Source organism: Ricinus communis, chromosome 1 (assembly GCF_019578655.1).
Source record: "Ricinus communis isolate WT05 ecotype wild-type chromosome 1, ASM1957865v1, whole genome shotgun sequence".
Classification (NCBI taxonomy): domain Eukaryota; kingdom Viridiplantae; phylum Streptophyta; class Magnoliopsida; order Malpighiales; family Euphorbiaceae; genus Ricinus; species Ricinus communis.
Window position 1 is genome coordinate 36,574,682 of NC_063256.1, and position 24,012 is coordinate 36,598,693.

The 24,012-nt window shown below is 34.7% G+C and overlaps 2 protein-coding genes and 1 non-coding gene across 3 annotated transcripts; 2 read left to right on the plus strand and 1 right to left on the minus strand.

Annotated features, from left to right (window-relative positions):
• The first annotated feature begins 4,611 nt into the window (after nt 1–4,611).
• Nucleotides 4,612–4,718, plus strand: LOC125369091. The gene has a single exon (XR_007214584.1). It is a non-coding gene; the product is annotated as a small nucleolar RNA R71 (small nucleolar RNA).
• A 2,316-nt stretch (nt 4,719–7,034) lies between these two features.
• LOC8286462 (phosphoinositide phospholipase C 2) lies at nt 7,035–10,408 on the plus strand. The gene is made up of 9 exons (XM_025158535.2): nt 7,035–7,616; nt 7,706–7,902; nt 8,326–8,461; nt 8,547–8,753; nt 8,883–9,091; nt 9,338–9,455; nt 9,599–9,721; nt 9,831–9,917; nt 10,047–10,408. The coding sequence occupies exons 1-9, from the start codon at nt 7,290–7,292 to the stop codon at nt 10,338–10,340; spliced, it is 1,698 nt and encodes a 565-aa protein (XP_025014303.1). The 5' UTR covers nt 7,035–7,289; the 3' UTR covers nt 10,341–10,408.
• Nucleotides 10,409–11,282: 874 nt separating this feature from the next.
• On the minus strand, nt 11,283–13,798 carry LOC8286463 (putative serine/threonine-protein kinase-like protein CCR3). The gene has a single exon (XM_002525608.3). The coding sequence runs from the start codon at nt 13,113–13,115 to the stop codon at nt 11,832–11,834; it is 1,284 nt and encodes a 427-aa protein (XP_002525654.2). The 5' UTR covers nt 13,116–13,798; the 3' UTR covers nt 11,283–11,831.
• Nucleotides 13,799–24,012: the final 10,214 nt, after the last annotated feature.

Sequence of the window (24,012 nt, forward strand, 5' to 3'; positions counted from 1 at the left end):
CTCTTGAATTAGAAACTAAAAAACTTAGCTACTCATGGTGGAGTAAGAATTCACAAGAATTGTAGAGAGTAGAAGAAGAAATAAGAATATGAATATCAATTTGAATCTGAATCTGAATCTGAATCTCCATCTGAATCTCAATATCTAGCCGTCCTTATATAGGAAGTAAAACCCTAAACCCTAATAGAATCCTTATAAAAAAGAAATAAGCTTCCTATTTAATCTTATCCCTACAAGAAAGGATAAGATTAAAAGTGATCTAAATAAATTAAAACCCTAAATACATGGAAGAAAGTTCTATTAATCCAACACTTCCAAAAATAGAGGAGATTAACTAAGGATAGGTCCACCACAATGAAAACTCTAAAAATTTCGAAGCTCTCCTTAGCATCTTTTAGCAGCTCATGGGGTGCAAGGCGTGGTCGAGTCTTGATTTCTGCGGAGCCTATGGGGCTGTAAAGCGTGGTCACGCCTTGTCGGTGATCTTACATGCAGTTGCGCTTCCTCCAAAAGACTTGGTTTCCGATAAATGATGACTTAAAACATGTCTTTAGGGTTTGGATTTTGCTCCATCCTTGGTATTGCATCACCTAAGTCAGAATAAACATAATTTCCATAATTAAGTACATTATTCAACCAAATTGCAAGGAAATTCAACACGATAAATATAACTATTTGTGACTTATCAAATTCCCCTACACTTAATTTATGCTTGTCCTCAAGCATACCTCAATTCAACATACCAATTCTCCTTTTAACCTTCCTTTCATCTCTTTCAATCTCCTCAAATACCAAATAAATTAAACATACATTAATGAGCTGAATAATAATGACAATCAAGAGATTAGCATTCATAGGATAAATTTTGTAAAAAGAACAAGTATCTCAATAATTCATCAAAATCGAAGCAACGAGACTTAACACCCTTACATGGTTTCACTCAATACTCTCAAAGTGTTTAAGGTGCATTTACTCTCGGAATCAATACAAAGCATGTTATTACCATAAGCTTGCTAATGAATCAAGTCTCCACCACTACACATGAATTAGATGCAAAAATCAAAGGGACTTTACAAAGGTTGTAATGGGGCTTAGGAAAGGGTGTGATAAAGGAAGAGCTGAGATGTTTCATACTTAAGACAAAAAGATTAGATTCTTGCATGGTAACTTATGCCACATCCACGAAACATATTACAAAAACTTTGAGATTTATTCCCACATTTTATATTAGCACTAAAAATCTTGGAGAAATAACATGTAATAATTCAATTCAATATATTTGATGAATACTTCTTCAATTATCCTCTTTCATGAAAGGAATAAATATCAACTTCCTTTCCCCATTTTTTTCTTTTCTTTCTCTCTTTTTTTTTTTTTTTTGTTGTTTCATTTGTACCATGCAACACTTCTCTTCTTGTCTTGACAAGGGTAGAAAAATAGAGGTAGCAAACGAAAGGTCTTGGGTTAAACAACATGTGTTAAAAAAAAATGAAAAATAGGCTCAAAGTGGCTAACTAAAAGAGAAATCAACACGGTAGATATTTTAAGAGTCTAAGAATAGGTTAATCCTAATTGCCCTTATCATATTAAAACATCAATCCAAAAATGTGGTCTCAATATGAATTCAGAAGCAAGTTCTAGAATAATCATACTCGTTTGATAATACTCAATAAAAAAATAATTAGAGCAAAATATAATGAACTACTCTTTGGCTCAAAAGCTCACTTGAATGTTTACATTTGTATCAAGTCTTGTGCATTTTTCAATCAATAAACTAATAAGATACCTTCGGATAGTTTTAAAGAAATACTAATCATGCTTATCCCCTTTCATGCATTGAAATTCAAACCAAAAATGTATTTCTAACTTACATGGTATTCCAGGTTATCAAAATAAAACTCAAGGTTGCAAAAGAAGAATTAGAACATATGAATTAAAGCATACCTAATTATAAGCATAAAAAAAATATTTTGAAAAAGAAAAGGAAATCATGTAATTATCATATTCCTCCCCCACACCTAAACTATACATTGTCCTCAATGTATCAAAAAGAAAATGGCTCACAAAAGAAATGAAAAGAAATATGAAACTCCCCTGATTTGCGAGCAATTCATACTGAATAGTGAGTGGTGATGGTGGGAAAGGAAGTAGAACCGCCTAGTAAAAATAGAAAGTTTTGGTGATGGCTGCTGCAAAAGAAAATAAAACGTTGGTGGCTATGGCAAAATAAAACGTTCTCTTTTCTTTTTTCTCTTTTTTTTTAAGCACAAAAATAAATAATAATAATAAAAATTAAAAATTAAAAATAAATTAAATTAAATTAAATTAAATAATAAAAAATTAAATAAATTAAATAAAAATAATAAAATAACAAAAATAAAATAATAAAAAAAAATAAAAAGAACAAAAAAAAAACAAAAAAAAAGTGGTTTGAAGTAAGGCGTGGTCACGCCTTATAAGAAGTGAGCTTCTGTAATTTTTTGGTGCAGTTTTTCAAAACAAAACAGAAGACAGCTTGGAACAAAGCGTGGTCACGCCTTGTAAGAAGCGAGCTTCTGTAATTTTTTGAACTTTTTTTTTTGTGCAGTTTTGCAAAACAAAACAGAAGACAGCTTGGAACAAGGCGTGGTCACGCCTTGTAAGAAGCGAGCTTCTGTAATAAATTTTTTTTTAAAAGAAATTAAAAACTAAAAACTAAAAACTAAATAAACTAAGTGAAAGAAAAATAATAATAATAATAATAAAAATAATAAAAATAAAGCAAGTATTTGGGTTGCCTCCCAATAGCGCAATTGTTTAACGTCGTTATGCTCGACGGAATAATAAAATATTTGAGTCATCTAAATAAGTGAGGTGATCCAAAGGAAAACTAATGGAACATAAAGCAATTTCACCCTCATGGAAGATCTTCAATCTATGACCATTCAGTTTGAAAATTTTATCCGAATCCAAGCTTCTAATTTCCACTTCTAAATTAGATTGTGCATCTAATTCTTTCTCATCACTAATATTTTCTTTTGCAAATACTTCCTGCACAATTGGATTAATTACATCAATATGGCAAAGAGAATGTAAATTATTAGGATATTTCATTGCATCGAAAATATTAAATTTAACAATCTCTCCATCAAACTCTACGGAGAGAGTACCCTCATCTACATTAATCTTTGTCTTAGCAGTTTTCATGAATGGTCGTCCTAATAAAATCGAAGCTGATTTTAATGAGGAATTACCATCCATTTCTAAAATATAAAAGTCGACAGGAAATATGAGCTCATTAACCTGCACCAAAACATCTTCAACAACTCCAAGGGGATGAATATAAGAATGATCAGCTAATTGAATCATTACACCAATCTTTTACAAGTTATTTAGTTTCAATTCTTGATAGATAGAAAATGGCATGACATTAATGGAAGCTCCTAAATCTAACATGGCATGCTCAATTTTCGTATTACCAATAACATAAGGTAATGAAAACATACTTGGATCCTTGCATTTTTCAGGCATATTCTTTTGCAAGATGGCCGACACATTCTTACTTACCACCACTTTCTCCTTTTCCTTCATCCTTCTTTTGTTTGTGCATAATTCCTTCAAGAACTTTGCATATTTAAGAATTTTCTTGATAGTATCCAATAATGGGATATTGATCTCCACCTTCCTAAATGTATCCAGGATCTCCTTTTCTTGCTCATCTTCTTTTGGCTTAGCTAATCTGCTAGGAAAATGAGGTAATGGAGTGTGAGATGAAAGAGATAGATGAGGATCGAATTTTACCCCACGTGATGCTTTAGAGGAAGCTTCTTTTTCTTCCTTTTCCTTGCTCGGTTCACTTTTCTTAAGTGGAATCGACCCTGAAGAAATCTCCTTTCCACTTCTAAGAAAAATTGCACTAACATTCTCCTTTGGATTTATCTCTGGTTGTGAAGGTAGTTTTCCAGAATTTTGAGCCTCCAATTTACTAACCGACGTAGCCAGTTGAGTAATTTGATTGCCTAAACTCTGAATGCTTGACCTTGTTTCCTGTTGAAATTGAAGAGCATTGTTAGCAAGATTTTGAACAATATCTTCCAAGGACATACCTGAATTAGAAGCTTGAGGTTGTCTATTGAAATTCTCAGAAGGATACTTTTATTGTCCTCCTTGGTTCCCATAACTCAAATTCGGGTGATCTCTCCATCCAGGATTGTAATGATTAGAAAATGGGTCATATTTCCTTTGAGATTGACTAGTAAATCCGCCTAGAGCGTTAGCTTCTTGCATGGAGTCTTGTTGCAATGTTGGACACATATCGGTGAGATGTCCTTGCAGTGAACATATTCCACAGACTTTTGCCATTTGCAATTGCCCTACAGCCATTTGACGAACCAAAGCAGTTAAATCAGAAATTTGATTTTCAAGATTTTTAGTACTTACCTCATTAACTCGCCTTGTAGTCTATCAGCCCTTGTACCAAATTGCTGAGAATTTTCGGCTATGTTTGAAATTAATTGCTTGGCTTCTTCAGGCGTTTTATCTACCAAAGCTCCACCACTTGCTGCATCAATCATACTCCTATCCATTGGCAATAATCCTTCATAGAAATATTGGATTAGGAGTTGCGGAGAGATTTGATGATGTGGGCATTTAGCACACAGTTGCTTGAACCTTTCCCAATATTCATACAACGTTTCTCCAGTGAACTGTGTTATGCCACAAATTTCTTTTCTGATGTTGGCAGCTCTTGTTGCAGGAAAAAACTTGTCGAGGAACAATCTTTTCATCTCGTTCCATGTTGTTATTGAACCGGAAGGTAGATAATAGAGCCAATCCTTTGCTTTATCCTTCAAAGAAAATGGGAAAGCTCTAAGATTTATTTGCTCTTCGGTCACACCATGTGGTTTCATTCCGGAGCATACAATATGAAATTCTTTCAAGTGTTTATGAGGATCTTCACCTGCACATCCATGAAAAGAAGGGAGTAAGTGAATTAAACCAGATTTTAATTTAAAATCAACTGCAATATTAGGAAATGTAATGCATAAAGGTTGTTGATTTAAATCCGATGCAGCTAGCTCTTTGAGAGTTCTGTTCGCCATGTTTTCTGTAACTTCTTGAAAAATAGATGCGTCGCCAATAGCTATATCTATTTCCTCTATGAGACAATTTTTTCTTTGCTTAGTCTCCTTTCTTAATTGGCGCGCCGTCTTCTCAATTTCAGGATTAAACTGCAAATCAATATCTTGAGAAGAACGAGTCATAAATAAATAAATTAATCAATGAGAAACTAAAATAGGTTCCCCGGCAATGGCGCCAAATTTGAACGAGTTGTCGAAGCCCTTCAAAATAAATTACTGATTTTCCTAAACTAACTTGTAGAAATAGTGAAACCAGGTCGAATCCCAAGGGAACCAATGTGGATAGCTTCTCAAAGTAAAATAAAAGGGAGGTTTTTGAATGTTTGAATCAAAATTATAAATAAGCAGAAAATAATGAAGGCTAAATAGTAAATAAAAATCAATCTTAACAAATTTCCAATTCAAGAGTGCTAATTCCATCCAATTGTAATCATGATCATAGGCTAAAATATTAATTCTTCTATTCAAGTACTTAGTCTACTTATTCGAAAAAGCCGCAACAAGTGTAATTCTCCTAATATAATTGACTCGAACCCAACATCCAAATCAAAACTTACCATTAGTCAACTGGGCATGATAGCGTTCCATATCAACTTAATGATAGCATTAAGAATAATGAGAATGACTAAACCAACATTAATTTAATTGAGATAACTGCAATTAAAATAACCTTGTTCCTTTATTTCCCTAGAGCCTATCATGCAAGCTATGTAATTCGAATAAGCCGTAATCACACACACATGAGCCAGCTCCTTGCTACTTGTGTCAATCGTTCATGACAATTACGGATCACAAACTCAAAGTTTAGCAATAGAAAAATCAATATCAAAGTTGAGTCGTCAGTTCAATCAATATCAATAATTCATAAATAATAAGAACAAGAAATAAAGAATACTTGAATTAAAGAAGAATTTTGTTAAGCTCAAAGCCTCACAAAATCACAATTGGAAGTTATTCACTCTTGAATTAGAAACTAAAAAACTTAGCCACTCATAGTGGAGTAAGAATTCACAAGAATTGTAGAGAGTAGAAGAAGAAATAAGAATATGAATATCAATTTGAATCTGAATCTGAATCTGAATCTCCATCTGAATCTCAATATCTAGCCGTCCTTATATAGGAAGTAAAACCCTAAACCCTAATAGAATTCTTATAAAAAAGAAATAAGCTTCCTATTTAATCTTATCTCTACAAGAAAGGATAAGATTAAAAGTGATCTAAATAAATTAAAACCCTAAATACATGGAAGAAAGTTCTATTAATCCAACACTTCCAAAAATAGAGGAGATTAACTAAGGATAGGTCCACCACAATGAAAACTCTGAAAATTTCGAAGCTCTCCTTAGCATCTTTTAGCAGCTCATGGGGTGCAAGGCGTGGTCACGCCTTGCTGACAGTAGTCTTCTGCACAGATTTCTGCGGAGCCTATGGGCTGTAAAGCGTGGTCACGCCTTGTCGACAGTGATCTTCTGTGCAGATTTCTGCGCTTCCTCCAAAAGACTTGGTTTCTGATAAATGATGACTTAAAACATGTCTTTAGGCTGGATTTTGCTCCATCCTTGGTATTGCATCACCTAAGTCAGAATAAACATAATTTTCATAATTAAGTACATTATTCAACCAAATTGCAAGGAAATTCAACACGATAAATATAACTATTTGTGACTTATTAGAGAGTATGTTTAGTGTGCAATTTAGTACAAGTTTTTATACTTTTGAGTCATATTTATAAATAAAGGAGTATTTTCTTGTTCTTCTTCTTTTTCTTCTTGCAATTAAGTCCTCCTTTTATTGTATGTAACGTATTCCAGGCTATCCCATCCATGCTTGTAAAGGAAGAATAAGAGATAGGCATTCAGTTTGCCTTTCTTAAATTGCTTTACAATTACAGGCACAAAGAAATCTCTTTCCTTCTTATCAAGAAAAGTCGTGGAATTGCTAGGTATAAGCAATATGTGTTTCTGACATTTCTTTAAAACATAAACAAGATTCAAAGCTTTTCTTTCTTATAATATGTGCATGAGTACAGATTCTGTCTTTGCATGGACGTTATTGTTGAGAATAGTTTATGCATTTAAGTTCATTCTCTCTCTCTCTCTCTTTCTTTCTCGTTCGAAGAGGACAACCCCCGAATTTGATCATTTCATATCATTCTTTCAGTAGCAGCAGATGTCCGACTCTAAGGGACTCAACAAGAATAAGTACATATTCTGTTTCTGTTTCAGGAGAATATTCAAGGACAGGCTGCTTGAGCCTCCTCAAGATGTCAAGGACCTCTTCGAACAATACTCGCAGAATGGCATCATGTCCCCCGTGGACCTCCTCAAGTTTCTAGTTGAGAAACAAGGAGAAGAAGATGCTAAAGCTGGAGATGCTCAGGCCATCTTCAACAGTCTCAAGCATCTCAATATCTTCCAAAGGAAGGGCCTTGATCTTGAAGCCTTCTTCAGATATCTTATCGGCGACCTTAACGTTGCTCTTTCTCCAACCCCTAAGGTTTTTAATCTTATTTCTATTATTATTTTTCTTTTTAACTCCGCTATCCCCCTGATAGTAACAGTTGGACAAAATGCCTTTGAATCCAGAAGCTCCATGACATGACTGCCCCATTGTCTCATTATTTCATCTACACAAGCCATAACACCTACTTGACTGGAAACCAACTCAGCAGTGACAGCAGTGATGAACCCATCAAAGCTGCCCTACGACAAGGTGTCAGAGTCATTGAATTGGATTTGTGGCCTAGTTCCAAGAATGATAATGTGGAAGTTCGCCATGGAGGGTAAATTTATTTGATGATATCGCTCTGAATCCGATCAGACTAGATTCTATAACATTTCCTCACGGAAGCAACATTTGCTAAACAACAGTACTAATTAATGCATTGCCTAAGTCATTTAAACATCAAATAATGCAAGCATGTACCTTCTTTTATTGTTCTTTGATTCATACTTAATTATCAGCTTCCATCTGAGTGATCCTGTCATTCTGAGCCGAAATCATTTGATGGAGACCAAAAACAGAAATGACAAAAACATCGCTCAGTATAGTCTCTCGCAAAGCAAGAACCATAAGAAATAGTCTTTTTGTTTCATTTCCTAGCTGCCCAAAAATATTGATTAGTATCTTAATCTAATTCTGCTTCCAGTTGTCATGGCTCTGAGAAAATGAATCATGAAAAGTTTTCACTAAAACTAAAATGCAGGACTCTTACTGCGCCGGTGGACCTCATCAAATGTTTACATATTATTAAGAACAATGCCTTTATTGCATCTGAATATCCTGTTGTGATAACATTTGAAGATCACTTAACAGCACATCTTCAGGCAAAGGTGGCCAATGTGAGTATGGCCTTATACCATGGACTTACTACTGGGTATGGTTTTGAGTGTAACTCTAGTTTGACCAAAATCAGTTTCCTTATAGATGGTCACTGAAACATTTGGAGAGATGCTCTTCTGTCCCAAATCAGATCAAATGGACAAATTTCCTTCACCAGAAACGTTGAAGAAAAAAATTTTAATTTCAACTAAACCACCAAAAGAGTATCTTGAGAGTCATAAGAGCAGAGAAAAAGCAACTCGACAAAAGTCAAGAAAATCACCGAAGAAAGAACAGTCGGAGGATGAGAAGGCAGGTTCAACTCAAGAAATGAACTTGACCTTAATGATGAAGTCCATCTGAATAAAATTTGTGCTGTTCCTGCTCTAAATGCTTTCTTGAGTTGCCTTCTTAATTGCTTGCTCATGTTTTGATTAGCAGGACCAGCTAGGTGAGCAAGACCACCTTCCAGATGAAGACGAAGAGAATACAGCTTCTGAATACAGGAATGTTATAGCCATTCACGCAGGAAAACCGAAAGGTCCATCAGAGAACTGGCTAAGCATCGATCCAAACAGAGTTAGACGTCTCAGCTTGAGTGAGCAAGAACTAGAAAATGCTGCAAGAACACAGGGAGAAGAAATTATCAGGTAATTATGATCACATTCTACCTCTTGAAATTTACTTGGCAATTATGATCATATTCTCCATATTAGATCTCAAGATTCATTATGCATCTGTCAAGCTTTAAGTGTCCATATAAGTATTTGGCAATGGCATACGGTTCGCTTTTTTATTCAACCATTTCAGTGCATCTTCTGTTGTTCTAGTAACAAGAATAGCTGCCAATTTCGTCCTCATTAATTATCAAAGTCATATGATGTTTTCTCCTGTAGATTTACTCAGCAGAACTTTCTGAGGGTATATCCGAGAGGTATTCGACTTGATTCTTCTAATTACAACCCCTTTGTTGGGTGGATGCATGGAGCTCAAATGGTAGCATTTAATATGCAGGTTCATCTTCTGCTTGAACAAATTTACACTCCAGAGTAAATTTGTCATTCTATTCTATTGCTATTTGGAACAAATTGCCTCTCCTCTATGTTATATCACCACACACTCTCTCTCTCTCTCCTTTTTCTTTTACCTATTGGCAGGGCTATGGGAAGAACCTCTGGGTTATGAAGGGAATGTTTAAAGCTAATGGTGGTCGTGGTTACGTGAAAAAACCTAAGTTCTTGTTGGAACCTGATTGTCATCCTGTGCAGAAAACTCTGAAGGTATATGGACTTTACAGCTTTTGCTAAGAGATTTAGCTTTCCATTTTTCAACTTCTTCTTTTCATTTTTTATACCCAACTGATCTTCATTTATTTTATCATCTCAACAGATAAAAGTCTACATGGGGGAAGGGTGGGATTTGGATTTTCGGCGCACACATTTTGATCTGTATTCCCCACCTGACTTCTTTGTCAAAGTAAGAATGTCAATGTCAATCTGTAATCACATGCACAAATCAGTACCATTTGGTTTCAGGAACTTTCAAGTCATAGATTGTCAATGTGGAGAAAGATATGTTGCTGATAACTAACTTATCCGTTTGCAGATCTCAGTTGTTGGAGCCAAAACTGACAAGGCTAATGGACAAACAAAAGTAGTTGAAGATGATTGGTTGCCAGTATGGAATGAGGAATTCGAGTTCCAACTGAATGTTTACGAATTGGCTATTCTTAGGATTGAAGTCCATGAGTATGACACATCAGGAAAACATGACTTTGGAGGCCAAACTTGTTTACCTGTATCAGAATTGAGAACTGGGATTCGAGCAGTTCCATTACATAACCGTAAAGGAGAACAATTCAAGCATGTAAGGCTTCTAATGGAATTTGAGATTGTTTGATCTAACGATGTTCATTCAATTAATTGTACAGTGACTACTTATAATGCTAATGCTGGAGATGTTCTTTACATACTGCTGCTGCAGTCAGATTTTTCTGTTGTTAACATTGTGAAAAACAAAAAAGAAAACCTGCAATTTATGCTCCAACATTCAGAAGCAAGGATGCTTGTATATTTGAGATGGTAAATTGTGAGATTGCAGGAAGTTTTATGGGAATAAAAAAGTAAAAAGATATTGCAAAGACAGTCCACTTACTGGGACTATTCTTTGATTAATAAAATACCAAAACCCAGGTATATAATGTAGCACCATTTATTTCTTTTGTTTAATCTCTGCTTGGTAGCATAGCAGGAACAGCTACCAGTTTTACATTAAAAGAAAAATTAACAGTCAACATTCCTGGGTTTGATGGTGACAACCACTTCTTCTTGTGAAAGTACAGGAAAGTTGACATAACTCAATATTCAACCCTTTTGCATTGAGAAAAATAAAAATGCTGTTTATCCTAAAACCAAAAATACGATGTCATTAGGCCACTACTCTATTTATTGACAACTGCTGCAGATTCGTGGAACCGAGTAATCAGAGCATCATACAGTATATTGATTGTTTTAAAATCGAATCCACATAGTTGAGGTTGAATTTGTCATCTGGGACCCCTGCATTTTGTCTAATAAAGAAAATGGGAAAGAGAAGAAGAAGAAGAACAAGAAAAGACTGGTTAAGGCCCTATGTGCCTCGTATTAATATATGATGTTCCCCTCTGAACCACTATAAGCTTATATTTAATGATTCATTTTTCAAAAGCAAATCAAATCACATGCTCTATTTAACTGGACAATTAGAGATTAATACTTAAATCCTATACTCACCTAACCATTTGGACTTTTAAAATGCTCTTTCCATAACATACAGCCTGTAACACATTACATACATCTTTTATATGATTAGGACACACCACAGTGCAAGAGCCCACCTTCTGATTTCCCTTCATCAATTGCCTTTTATTTTTATTTTATTTTTGCTTCCTAACTTCAGTTTTCTTGGCCACTTTTGTTTAAGGCCTACGATTCATTTTGCATTTATGGTTCCCACATTGCAGGCATATTGTGGTTCATTAATATACACAACCCTCCCAAAATGCATAGGAAACCAAGACACAGGATTTTTCCATTAATTATCATATCTGCTCAAATCTTGCTTGATGCCCTTAAAGTTTCCTGGAAAACTATACCTTCTGCTGATTATTTTACCGTACAGATAATTTTAAAGTTAAAGATATAAAGAAAGAAGTGATAATGAAACAAACTCCAATACTCTTGTGATCAAAAGAAAAAGAAGTGCTCTTCTCTCCAGGCGAATGCCTTCTGACCGACTAACTCTTGTGCCACTGTTACACTTATGTAGATAATACCATTAAGATATTGGAAAAGAGAAATGGAATGTCAGAAAGCAACTTATGCAGGGACAAGAGAGGTGAAAATTTTCTACTTAGCATGGAAATCTCAATTTTGGAGGAATGGAGAATCTGTTAGTGCAGACTCTTGCAGGGAACTCCTCGCACAACGCCAATGCTCTTTCCAAATTAGAAACAATATCAACAATATCAGGCCTCTCTTTTCCCTCCAAATTGACACAATGCAATGCTGTGTAGGCCATCACTTCCACTGCCTCCACTTCATGCATTTCTGGTGGCCCTACTCTTGTATCTAATATTCTCTGCATCTTCCCTGCTGATATCAGTGGAGCTGCATACTCAGCAACTCCCATTGGACCTGTATCTTCTGCTTCTTCAGTCTTGAAAATTGCTCTCTTTCCTGTCAAAAGCTCTAATAGCACAACACCTAGGCCATAAACGTCACTTTTTGCTGTCAGCACATTCAGTACATAGTACTCAGGATCAATATAACCTACTGTTCCAACTGCCTTGGTTGACATCAGTTCTTGATCAGATTCTGGCCCCATCAGTGATAGCCCAAAATCAGATACTCTGGCAGTCCAATTTGCATCAAGAAGTATGTTCGAGGACTTGATATCTCTGTGAATGATAGGTGGCACCACATAGTTGTGGAGATATTCAATGCCTCTTGCAGCATCCAATGCAATTTTGATCCTCATTTTCCAGGAATTCAGAATGCTGCTGTCTTTTTCGACATTGTCCTTTCTATGCAAATGATCATGGAGTGCCCCATTGCTCATGAACTCATAAACCAGAAGCCTCTCATCCATCTCCTCACAGAAACCTATAAGATCCACTAAATGCCTATGGTGAAGCCTTGATAATAATACTAATTCTGAATCGAATGCACTTTCTTTCTCTTGAAATTTCTGTGTCTTAGTAACGGTTTCTCCTCTTTTAATAGCCACTTGGCGACCATCTGCAAGTTTTCCTTTGTAGACACTGCCAAAGCTTCCAGCCCCAATCTTGTTTTGCACTGAGAAATTGTTTGTAGCAACAACAAGCTCTGAGAGGGAGAAATTCTGAGTCTTCTCCATATAGCTAGAAGATGATTCACTTCTCTGGCGCCCCAATCTTCGCGAACTATAACAGCTAGCAGAAAGTGATCTTAAAGATGGGGTAATAGAACCATTATTAATCATAGCAGCAGCAGCAGTCCCACTGGCATTAGCAGTTGTGGGCTGCTCAATTTTCTGACGTCTTCCATGTAATAAACCGTGTAAGCAATAAATAACAGTGCAGACGCCTGCAAAAAGACCAACAGATCCAACAACCAAAAAAGCCAAAGGTGTGCAAGCGATGATGGAGCGCCCCATTGCTCATGAACTCAGTATCTGTACTGTTATTCCCCAAAATCGCATTTCCTAACAGCAATACAGTAGCAGTTGTATGGGTGTGAGCACTTGTGGGGGGGGTAAGAGCCAAGATGACTGTTAACCAAAGCAGCATGGAGAAGTGAGGTGATGATAGGAAGAGTTGATTCTCATTTGAAAGACTGGAAATGACAAGTTTCTGGCTTCTTCTACGTTAGAAGCTAAAGAAATGAATGAGCAAGAAGAAAGTTGAAAGCACGATGTAAATATATGAAAAAAAAAAAAAAAAAAGACTCGGACTAGGAAGAGTACAGGTAGGTAATGTTGTTGAAGAATATAGGAATACTATATCATGTCCTTTCCCCCGCACCAGAGCTAAGGTAGTTTTATATATACAAATACAACTGCAGCTCCAGCATGAAATCTTGCAAACTGCAAAAGCTAAAAGCTGAAATTGAATTGGAATAATGTCAAAGTTTTCCTTTGCTTGAAATTATTCATCTGTGAGCCTTGCTGCCATTGCAATGCAGATAAAGAGTCCTTAATTGGAAAAGGAAAGTGTGGACAAGTGAATTGGTGGGTTGAGAGAAGATTATTCCTACTCATATTTCTTAGGAAAATCCTTTGCTATTCCCATTTCTGATTCTCCCCTTTATCCTCAATTTTCCAAACAACTTCCTTTTGTCTTCCCCAAACATGGGATAAGCATTCACTAATCAAATATATATGTTTAAGTGAGACACAAGTAATGCTTTCCATCAGAATTTGCAATCACTAAGTGCATAACGTAAGTTGGGCAGATCCTAGAGAGGGGTCATTTTATCAATCAAGTTTTTTCTTTTAATAGAAACAGAACTTTGATTAAGCAAATCAAATAGGAATTATTAATTAATGCAAGTGATGAATTTGATTCATATCCCGCCTTTGAAAACAATGATAAGTGAATAAGGCAAGAGTTTCCCAAATTCCATTTGAATTTTTAAAGTCATGAATCAAACCAATAGCACTTATTAAAACTTAGGTTACACCATTTTCGAACAAAACAAGAAAATGACATACAAAAGCAAAAATAATAACTGAGATCTAATTATTCGAAATTATCTATTCCGCAAATTACTCTTCCACCAACACAACTAAACTAACATCAAAGTACAAGACAAGAATTCTCTATCCAAAAACCATCCTATTTCATTTTTTTCATCTAAAAATATCAAGGAATCGAATAAATGAGTTATACGTATATATAAATATTTTATATTTTTAATGTAAATATATGTCAATTTCTTATTGATTTGGTGTATAAATAGGAATATATATTTAGACTAATGCGCCCACAATCTAGGTACGTATATTACTAAAGATAATAGTTTGGATGGATATATAGAATTGTAAGTTTCAATCATTTTTCTCTTATTTAGACAAAAATGAAGAATTTAAAAAGCATATATAGAAGTAATATAAAATACTCACATCATAGTAAATAATTACAAATAACATATATTTGTAAGAATTCAAAAGGGCCGAAGAATGAAGATAGAAAAAAAAAATATAAAAAAAAAAAAGAGAGAGTTAGAATGAATTGGATTTCTCAAAAGAATTTTAGAGTCCAATTTAAAGAATTCAAGAAATGGCTGATATTTTTAAGAGAAAGCAATTTAGATGACTCAAAATTAATATAAGGTAGAAAAGATGAAAGAATGAACTGATTTAGTACTTTGGTAGAGATGAACATAAAGGGGGTTGTTTTAGTGCGATTATAGGAGCAAGGCTTAATCTGGCACCTGAACTTTGCAGCAAGGCTTAATTTGGCTCTTTTTAACCTTTTGGGCCAATTTAGATCAAAATTTTTATTTTTAGTTCAAATCACTCCATTTGAAAGAAAATATAACTCACTCTCTATAAAAGAAATTGAATTGCTAAAACATGATAAATTAATAACTTTGACTAACATTTACAAAAAATAAAAAATTTAATATTATCTAAAATAAATTATAATTATTAAGTTGAATCAAGAAATACTTTAATTGTTTTTTAGATTATTTATTCAAATTATTTTTAAATAAAAATTAGTAAATTATTTTCTATCTTTTTTTATTTTTAAAAAGTGTCATATTTAATTTCTCTATGGAGAGTGACTCTCACTCTCTCATGTAAGGAGTAATTTGAGCCATAATAGCAAGATGTTGGACTAAATTGGGTTAAAAGGTCAAAAAGAGGCCAAATTGAATATTATTCCATATGGATATATTTATTAAAAGTCCAAGAGAAGACTTCACAATTGCTGAACTAAGGAATGATGTCATATGTTATTTATTTTTAATTTTTATATTTTATTTTGAAAACCTTTTCCTTATTTTCCAACAACAATTAAATAATTAACTCACAAAATTTGACTTGTAATTTTATGACCAAAAACAAGATTTTGATGAAGTACTTTTTTTGTAATTTACGTCTTGAAATATCTGTGGATATCTGATTTCTTAATTCTTTATTAAAAAAGAAAACTGCAAAAGAAGAAAAAATAGAGTGTCATCATAGCCATAATAATTAAATCAAAAGGTATAAATGAATTCTTTCAGCAATTTATGTCAGCCAAATACAAATCCATTTATTTATTGTTACACTTGCAATATTATAATAATAAGATTAAGTTTTGAGAGTTTTATATATAATAACTTGTTTAGTTTAATTTCAGGTTGTAAATTGGAAAATTCTGGTTTGGCAGACAAAGGAAAAAGAAATGGAGAAATTTAGCAAGGAATGCACATCCCAAAATCCTGAAGTAGAATTAGATTACTATCAGAAAGGATAGCAACCCAGGACCAGTAAGCTTTGACAGATATCTAAATGGGCTAATATAACACAAAATAACCCCTTACTCTTTTTTATTATTATCATTATTATTTGTTTTCCAAGCAAAGCAATGACATGAAATACTTTGGGAGTGAAGACTTAAAGAGGGCTGCTCTCATGGTTCCTAATCACTCTTATCTTCCATGCAGTCCATTTATGAATGGGTGGTGACCCATTTTTGGGCACACCTTTGACTTTCCTCAACCTTGACGCATTCCAAGCCAGTTTCGCCCTAATTTCTTAGCCGTCTGCATATGTGACCATTGCTCCTGTTTGAATATTCTTTAACCCAACTCAACCAGACTTATCAATCAAATTTTTTTTGGATTTCTTATAAACAATAGTTGAGTTGAATCAAATCCTTGTCCAAATTGCCACAAAAAAAAAAAAAAACTGTAAGAAACTAAATTACTAAACTCGAGAACCTGGTACCTTACTTAAGTTTTATTTTTGTCTAAATATATAAATGACTCTTTGAATTTATTCTACTTTTTACAATTTGTCCTCCAAACTTAATTTTGATTCAATTAGACTTTTCAACTTTAATTTTAAGCCGTCTATTAACAGTAGTAATAAAAAATTAATATTCTCACCTACGACATTACTTATAATAGGCAAAATACATAATTGAATTATTGAGCTTGTCTTATTTTTATAATTGGCCCCTAAACTCAACTTTGATTCAATTGGGCATATTAACTTCTCGAGTTGTTATATTTAAATCATTCACAGACAAAAATTAAGCGTTTTGCATTAATCTCTTGTGAAAAATATGTTTCCTTAGTTTTAATGTATTGTTTATTATACATTAAAGTTATTTTATTAATTTATATTTTTCAAATGACTAAAATAAATTGTTGAAATCCTTTAACTTTTCTATCATCAAGTTTTTTTTTTTATCCTCACAGATTATGCCCGCACCAGTGACCATAGTAAGGAAATGCTCTCTTGTGACAAGTTTTGTTTAAGAATTTGTAGATTTTATGAAGCTGTGATTTTATTATGTGATGGAATTCTGATTCTTTACAATTTTTGCTTGATATATATACAAGTTGAAATCCTACTCTAATGGTTGCCTTCTAACGTATACTTCTCAATGTGGAAAGGTTAAAATGATCTTTCCTGCAAAGCAGGAAAAGTTGCTCCTTTTTCACTTGTAGGTCTATGATGAACTGTCCGCACAAGCAATCTGGCTTGTGCAGCCTCTGAGACCACTGTCATGTCTTTTCTTCTTTCAACACTCCCCCTCAAGATGGGTTCATATAAGTTTATTGAGCCTATTTTGCTGAGAATTGAGTGATGCTTCTGTTTATCAAGTGCCTTTGTAAGGATGTCTACTAGTTGGTCCTGGCTTTTGATATAAGGAGTTTTAATTTCTCCCTTTTGAACTTTTTCCCTGATGAAGTGGCAATCCACTTCAATGTGTTTAGTTCGTTCATGGAACACAGGGCTTGATGCAATATGACGGGCAGCTTGGTTATCACAATGCATCATCATAGGTCCGTTGTTTTCAATTTTCATATCTTTGAGGACTTGCTTGATCCAGATGAGTTTGCTAGTTGTAGATGCCATTGCACGATATTCAGCTTCTGCGCTAGATCTTGCAACAACGCTTTGCTTTTTGCTTTTCCATGTCACCAAGTTTCCTCCTACAAAGACACAAAAACCAGTGGTTGACTTTCTGTCACAGCTTCCAGCCCAATCTGCATCAGAAAAACCAACTATAGAATTAGAATTGTTATTCTTCATCCATATTCCCTGTCCTGGAGTTCCTTTTAGGTATCTGAGAATCCTATCTATAGCTTCTAGGTGACAAGTGCGAGGGGCATGCATGAACTGGCTTACCATACTTACTGTAAATGATATGTCATTTCTAGTGACAGTTAAATATATTAATTTTCCTACCAAGCGTTGATAATGTCCTATGTTGGCTAGAGGTTCTCCATCTTCCAGATTGAGTTTGACTTTGGTTTCCATAGGAGTGTTGGCAGGTTTAGCTCCCAATTTTCTAATTTCTTTGCTAAATGTTACGGCCTAAATGTTGAACTATTGACCCTACTTGTTTGGATGGGTGTTCACCCCAAAGTGTTCTCGGACTGCATGCATACATCCGTAAGTAACTTAGTGCAATATGGCAAATTTCATTGAGAGCAAACAGTAAAATCTGAACTAAACCTTGTCGCTCTTCTTTCTTTCTTCGGCTATTACCTTCTCCATTACTATGTTTTGAAGACGTTTCGTCTCTTGCGCGGGCGATTTAAGCAATGACGAAGGCTTGGGACCTTTAATAGATTAAGAATGTATTTCCTTTGACATAGGAATAAACCTTTTGTAGACTTTGCCATTTCTATTCCTAGGAAATAAGAGAGCTGCCCAAGGTCCTTAATATCAAACTCTTTCATTAGACTTTGTTTGACATCCTTAATACCTTGATCATCATTCTCTGTTATTATGATATCGTCAACATATACTAGAATAATGATAGTATGTGTGTGATTGTGTTTAACAAACATAGAGGAGTCAGAATCACATTTAGTAAAACTAATTTTTAATAGAAAGAGGCTTAGTTTGGCATACCATGCTCTCGGAGATTGTTTAAGGCCATAGATAGCCTTTTTTAGCCTACATACCAGGGAAGCATATGTGGCTAATTCGTGGCTAAGAGGGAGAGTTATATAAACTTCTTCTTCTAGGTTTCCTTATAAAAAGGCGTTCTTGACATCCATTTGGAATAAGTTCCATCCCTGATTGGTTGCAACTGAAAGAAGAATTCTGACAGTGTTCATCTTGGCAACCGGAGCAAACAACTCTTGGTAATCAACTCCATAAGTTTGAATGAAGCCTCTGGCGACAAGTCTGGCCTTGTATCTCTCAATAGTCCCATCATTGTTATACTTTATTTTGTATATCCACTTGCATCCAACTGGTTTCTTATTTGCAGGAAGAGGTACAATATTCCATATGTCATTCTTTTTTAAAGCTTGAAGTTCTTCTTTCATAGCCCTACATCATTTAGGATTGGTATTAGCTTCGTAAAAGTTGGTTGGCTCAAGATGAGATGAGATCTGGCTTAAGTAGCTACGTTATTGGCTTGATATGGTATCATAGGAAATAAAACTTTGGATAGGGTAAGTTACCGAATGAGATATATAATCTCTTAATTTAAGGGAGGTCGAGTTTGACGAGTGGACCTTCTCAAGGTGATTGCTTCCTCTTGAGGTTGAGGTTGGATTTGGGGTTGAATTTCAGAAGTTGTATCTTCAATTGTATTGTCTCCCCCTGAAGGAATTGACCTTGAGACTGGAGAGGGCTCCCCCTGTAAAGAATCCAAAGTAAGGCTGCTAAGATAAAAATCAGAGTTAGGCGGAAATAATAATGTGCAAGACCCATGAGGATTATTATGATTTCGAGTGGTGTAATATGGAACAGTCTCGATAAATGAGACATCTCAAGAGATGTAGGTTTTATGAGTATAGGGGTCATAACATTTATACCCTTTTTTAGTGGAGGAATATCCTAAAAATAGGGTTTTGACAGAACTTTTATCTAGTTTGTGTTGACTGTTGATGTGAACATAACAAACACAGCCAAAGACCCTGAGGTGACTTAATTCAATTTTTCTACATTTGAGAACCTCTAGGGGACTTAAATGCTTTAAGGTGGCAGTGGGAAGTCTATTAATCAAGTAGGCAGCAGTCAAAAGGGCATCGGACCAAAAAATCGACGGGACGTTATTTTGAAAAAGGAGAGTACGAACGACATTGAGAAGATGTCTATTTTTACGTTCAGAATACCATTTTGTTCAGGAGTATTGATACAAGTGGTTTGATGAATAATACCTTTTTGTTTAAAGAATACAGAAAAATTTTGGTTTATGTACTCCGTGCCATTGTCGGAGCGAAAATTTTTTAAAGTAGCATTATATTGGTTTTGGATGAATTATAGAATTCTTGAAAACGAGAAAAAACTTCATTTTTTCCTTTTAGTAAATAAACCCAGGTAGTACGAGAGTAATCGTCAATAGATGTGATAAAATATCTAAAATGATTATAGGATGTAACAGGGGCAGGTCCCCAAACATCAGAGTGAATTAAATCAAAAGGTTTTTCAGATACACTGGAGAATAAAGAAAAAGGTAATCGACTGTGTTTAGAAAATTTACACACATCACAATTGTTGGAATTTAAGTTATAATGAAATAATTTATTCAAAACATTATTGGAGGGATGCCTAAACCGCTGATGCATTAACATGCCTTGGTTAGGGTTTGTTGACAAAAAACATTTCTTGGGTGGAGCATGGAGGTAGTAGAGGCCATTTTCTAGTTTTCCCCCCACCAATCGTCTTCCTGAAAGTTCGATCCTAAAATATGACTGAAGTAGGTGAGAAGATAACATTGCAGTTTAAATCATAAGTAATTTTACCCACAGATAACATATTAGATTTAAATTCAGGCAAATATAAGATATTTTCAATGTGGGAGTCAAGTAAATTTGAATTTTGACTTTTTCTCCATTTGCAACAGTCACATTGTGGGAATTGGAAACAAAATTAATTTTTTTGAAGTTTTTTGGATCCCAGGTCATGTGATCTGTTGCACCTGAGTCAATAATCCAAGTATTTTGACAAGGTTTCAAAGAATTTTGTAAGGAATTTAAAGCAGTTTGAACCGAACCTAACCCGTCGGGTTGAGTTGACCCGAACCCGTTGGGTTGGAGAACCAAGGCCTGTAATTGGGCCAATATTTCGGCCACTTGGGCTTGCTGCTTCTGCTGGGCCTGGTGGGCCTGATGGGTCGGGCCTGACCCTGAGGCATTATAACCGGGTTGGGTCTAGTCCAGACTTTCCGGGTCGGGTCGATGTAACCCTAGGGAGTCAGGTTGGGGCGTCATATAATTATCCGCATATGACGCCCAGCCCCCACAATCCCTTTTCTCCCTAGAGTTTTCCTCGGGCTTTCTTCTTCCTCCTCTTCTCGCTCCTTCGCCGCTCCCCCTTTCCCATCCTCGGGTTAGCTTGAGCTGCGGGTGTAGGTGCCAGCAACGAGTGCGATTGTGACCCTGCTTCTTGCAGTGGTCGCATCACTCGCTCGTGCTCGCCCCTCCCCTTGTCTGGCTTCCTTCGGTGAGATTGGGGCGACGCGATGTGAATGCTTGACTTTCAGTGAGATCGAGTGAGGCCGAAGGGTTCATTAGAGTCCTTCGAGTCTCCTCGTGTTGCACAATCGTAATGACAGTGTCGATTTTCGGTAAGTCAGTGGATAGGAGGATCTGAGACCTCAAGTTGTCATAGCTTGAGTCTAATCCTCCCAGGTAGGTGTATACAAGATCATTTTCTGCTCTTCTTTGAATTTCCTCTGCATCTGTTGATGGAGGTAAGTAGCTTTGAAGCTCTTCCCATCGAGTTAATATTTCTGTCGCATACTGCGAACTTGATTTTGTGCCCTGAGTGATTCTTGCTAATTCTTGTTACGGTTAAAGATATGAGCAAAATTCTGTTGATGGCCATATAGGCTTTTTACTTTATCCCAGACTGTTTTTGATGAATCCAGTAACATACAGAGCCTTGCAATTTGCGGCTCCATAGTGCTGGTGAGCAACGACATGACCATGTGGTCTGTCGTTTGCCATTCTTCCAGTTTCTCGAGCTCATGCTCTGTCGGGGCTTCTGGTCTTTCAGGCTTTAGCTTTGGCTTTGTGCTTGTGATGAAGCCAAGCTTTCTTCTACCACTGAGACCAATATAGACCGATTTGGACCATTCGAAATAATTCTGATTTCCTTTGAGAATGATGCTGGTTAATTTGTGATCTGTTTATGACATGTTGTTGGGTAAATGATGATTACAGGATGGTAACCTGCTCTGATACCATGTAGATTTTATGAAGCTGTGATTTTATTATATGATGGAATTCTGATTCTTTAAAACTGTTGCTTGATATATATACAAGTTGAAATCCTACTCTAACGGTTGCCTTCTAACGTATACTTCTCAATGTGGAAAGGTTGAAGTGACTTTTCCTGCAAAGCAGGAAAGGTTGCTCCTTTTTCACTTGTAGGTCTATGATGAACTGTCTGCACAAGCAATCTGGCTTGTGCAGCCTCTAAGACCACTGTCATGTCTTTTCTTCTTTCAACAGAATTAAAACTTACTTTTTTACTTTTTATTTTATTTTATATTTTAAATATATCTTATGCATTTTTTAGATGGTGTAAAACACACGCCCTTAACGTTTGTGATTAAAAGAGTTAAAAATAATAACCCATTAAATTGAGAGGTCTAATTGAAACAAAATTGAGTTTAGGGGGTCAATTGAAAAAATGAGACAAGTTTAAGGGGTCATTTATATATTTAGCTATTATTTTATATTTTAAATATATTATTATTTTATTTAAATTTATACGTTTTAGATAGTGTAAGATACACAGACATAACATATGTATTAAAATGTTTAAAAATAATAACTCGTAGAGTTAAGAGATCCAATTGAAACAAAGTTGAGTTTGGAGGGCCAATTATAAAAATAAGACAAATTTAAAGAATCATTTATATATTTAGTCATTATTTTATATTTTAAATATATTATTATTTTATTCAAACTTAAATGTTTTAAATATCTCATAAAACTTACACATAATGTCTGTGATTAAAAGGTTTAAAAATAATAACCCGTAAAATTGAGAGGTCTAATTAAATTAAAATTGAATTTATGGTGTAAAAACGAAACAAATTTAAATACCCATTTATATATTTAACCTTTACATTTTAGAATTTGATCTTTTTTTTTTATTTTAGAATATTTACATTTTTTAACCTTACTATATACAGTAAACTTATACCTAAACAAACCTAAGAATTCTAGTAATTCAAGATTAAATTTGAAATTGTGAAAATCTTTTATATTGGAGATCAATTTGAGTGGGGTTATTGATCTTGAGCTCAAAATCTAATTTCAATCTTTAAAGTTTACAATTGAGTTAAGTTCTATTATTTCAACTCAACTCATTTTAATTGTATCTCTGCTTTTAGAAGTAAGGAGTGACCATATATGGCTTAGAAATGGGAACGAAATAGCATTTCTTGTTCTTGTAAAGAAATTAGTGCATTTTTAATTTCTATAAAAAAATTATTAGGTAAATTTAGTATACTGCGTTACTCATAGATAAATTAAATTATATAATCATTATATAGTATTATCAAATTAGTTGATTTATTTGTGTTGGTGTATGTAAGTCGCAAGACGCTCCAACAAATTCTGGATTCAGTAAAATTTTAAATTTTTTTGGTCTTAAATTTGAATTTGCCATATTTTGCTTCTCCACAGCCAATTCTACAAAATTTGCATTATAGCCATAAATTTCAGCTGATAAAAATAAAAATAAAAATATTCAATAAAATAGAAATTACACAAAAAGAGGAAAATAAATAAAAAATTCAGGATTAATTTAGGAAGTAAACCTATTATGTAAAAAAAAAAGAAAAAAAAAAAAAAGAAAAAGAGGAATAAAGAGATTATATTTTTGAAAAGAAGACAGACCGATTTTTCTAGAAAGGACCGAATGAACGCTCCTATTCGTCGATGGTTTCAAAGTGCGCATTTGATTTGAGCACCAATATCCAACTTTAAGGATTTAATCAAACAACAGCTCTGTCACTCGAGAACAATTAACAGTCCACTAACATGGGGTTTCGTATTGAAAATAGCCAGGTGTCCAGACATGCTGTGAGAATAGAAAAATTGAGTGGACCGATAAGATGAAATCTATATACGGTGACGCTGCAGCTGCGTCCACGTCATCGCAGGAGAGTCCAAAAACGCGTAAGGCGTGATAATCCGGAATCTCGATACAGCCACCTATGGTGAGGCCGTTTGTACAGAGAAATAAACACGTGGCGATTCAACATTTGCAGAGTGTTAGATATTTAAGAAAAAGAAAATTCAGTGGGCCCCACCCTCCACCACCTCCTCCCTTCCAACGTTAATTTGGTTTCTCTTTGTATTTCCCTTGCATCTGCATTTCATTTGCATTTTGTACCTTTTCTTCTTCT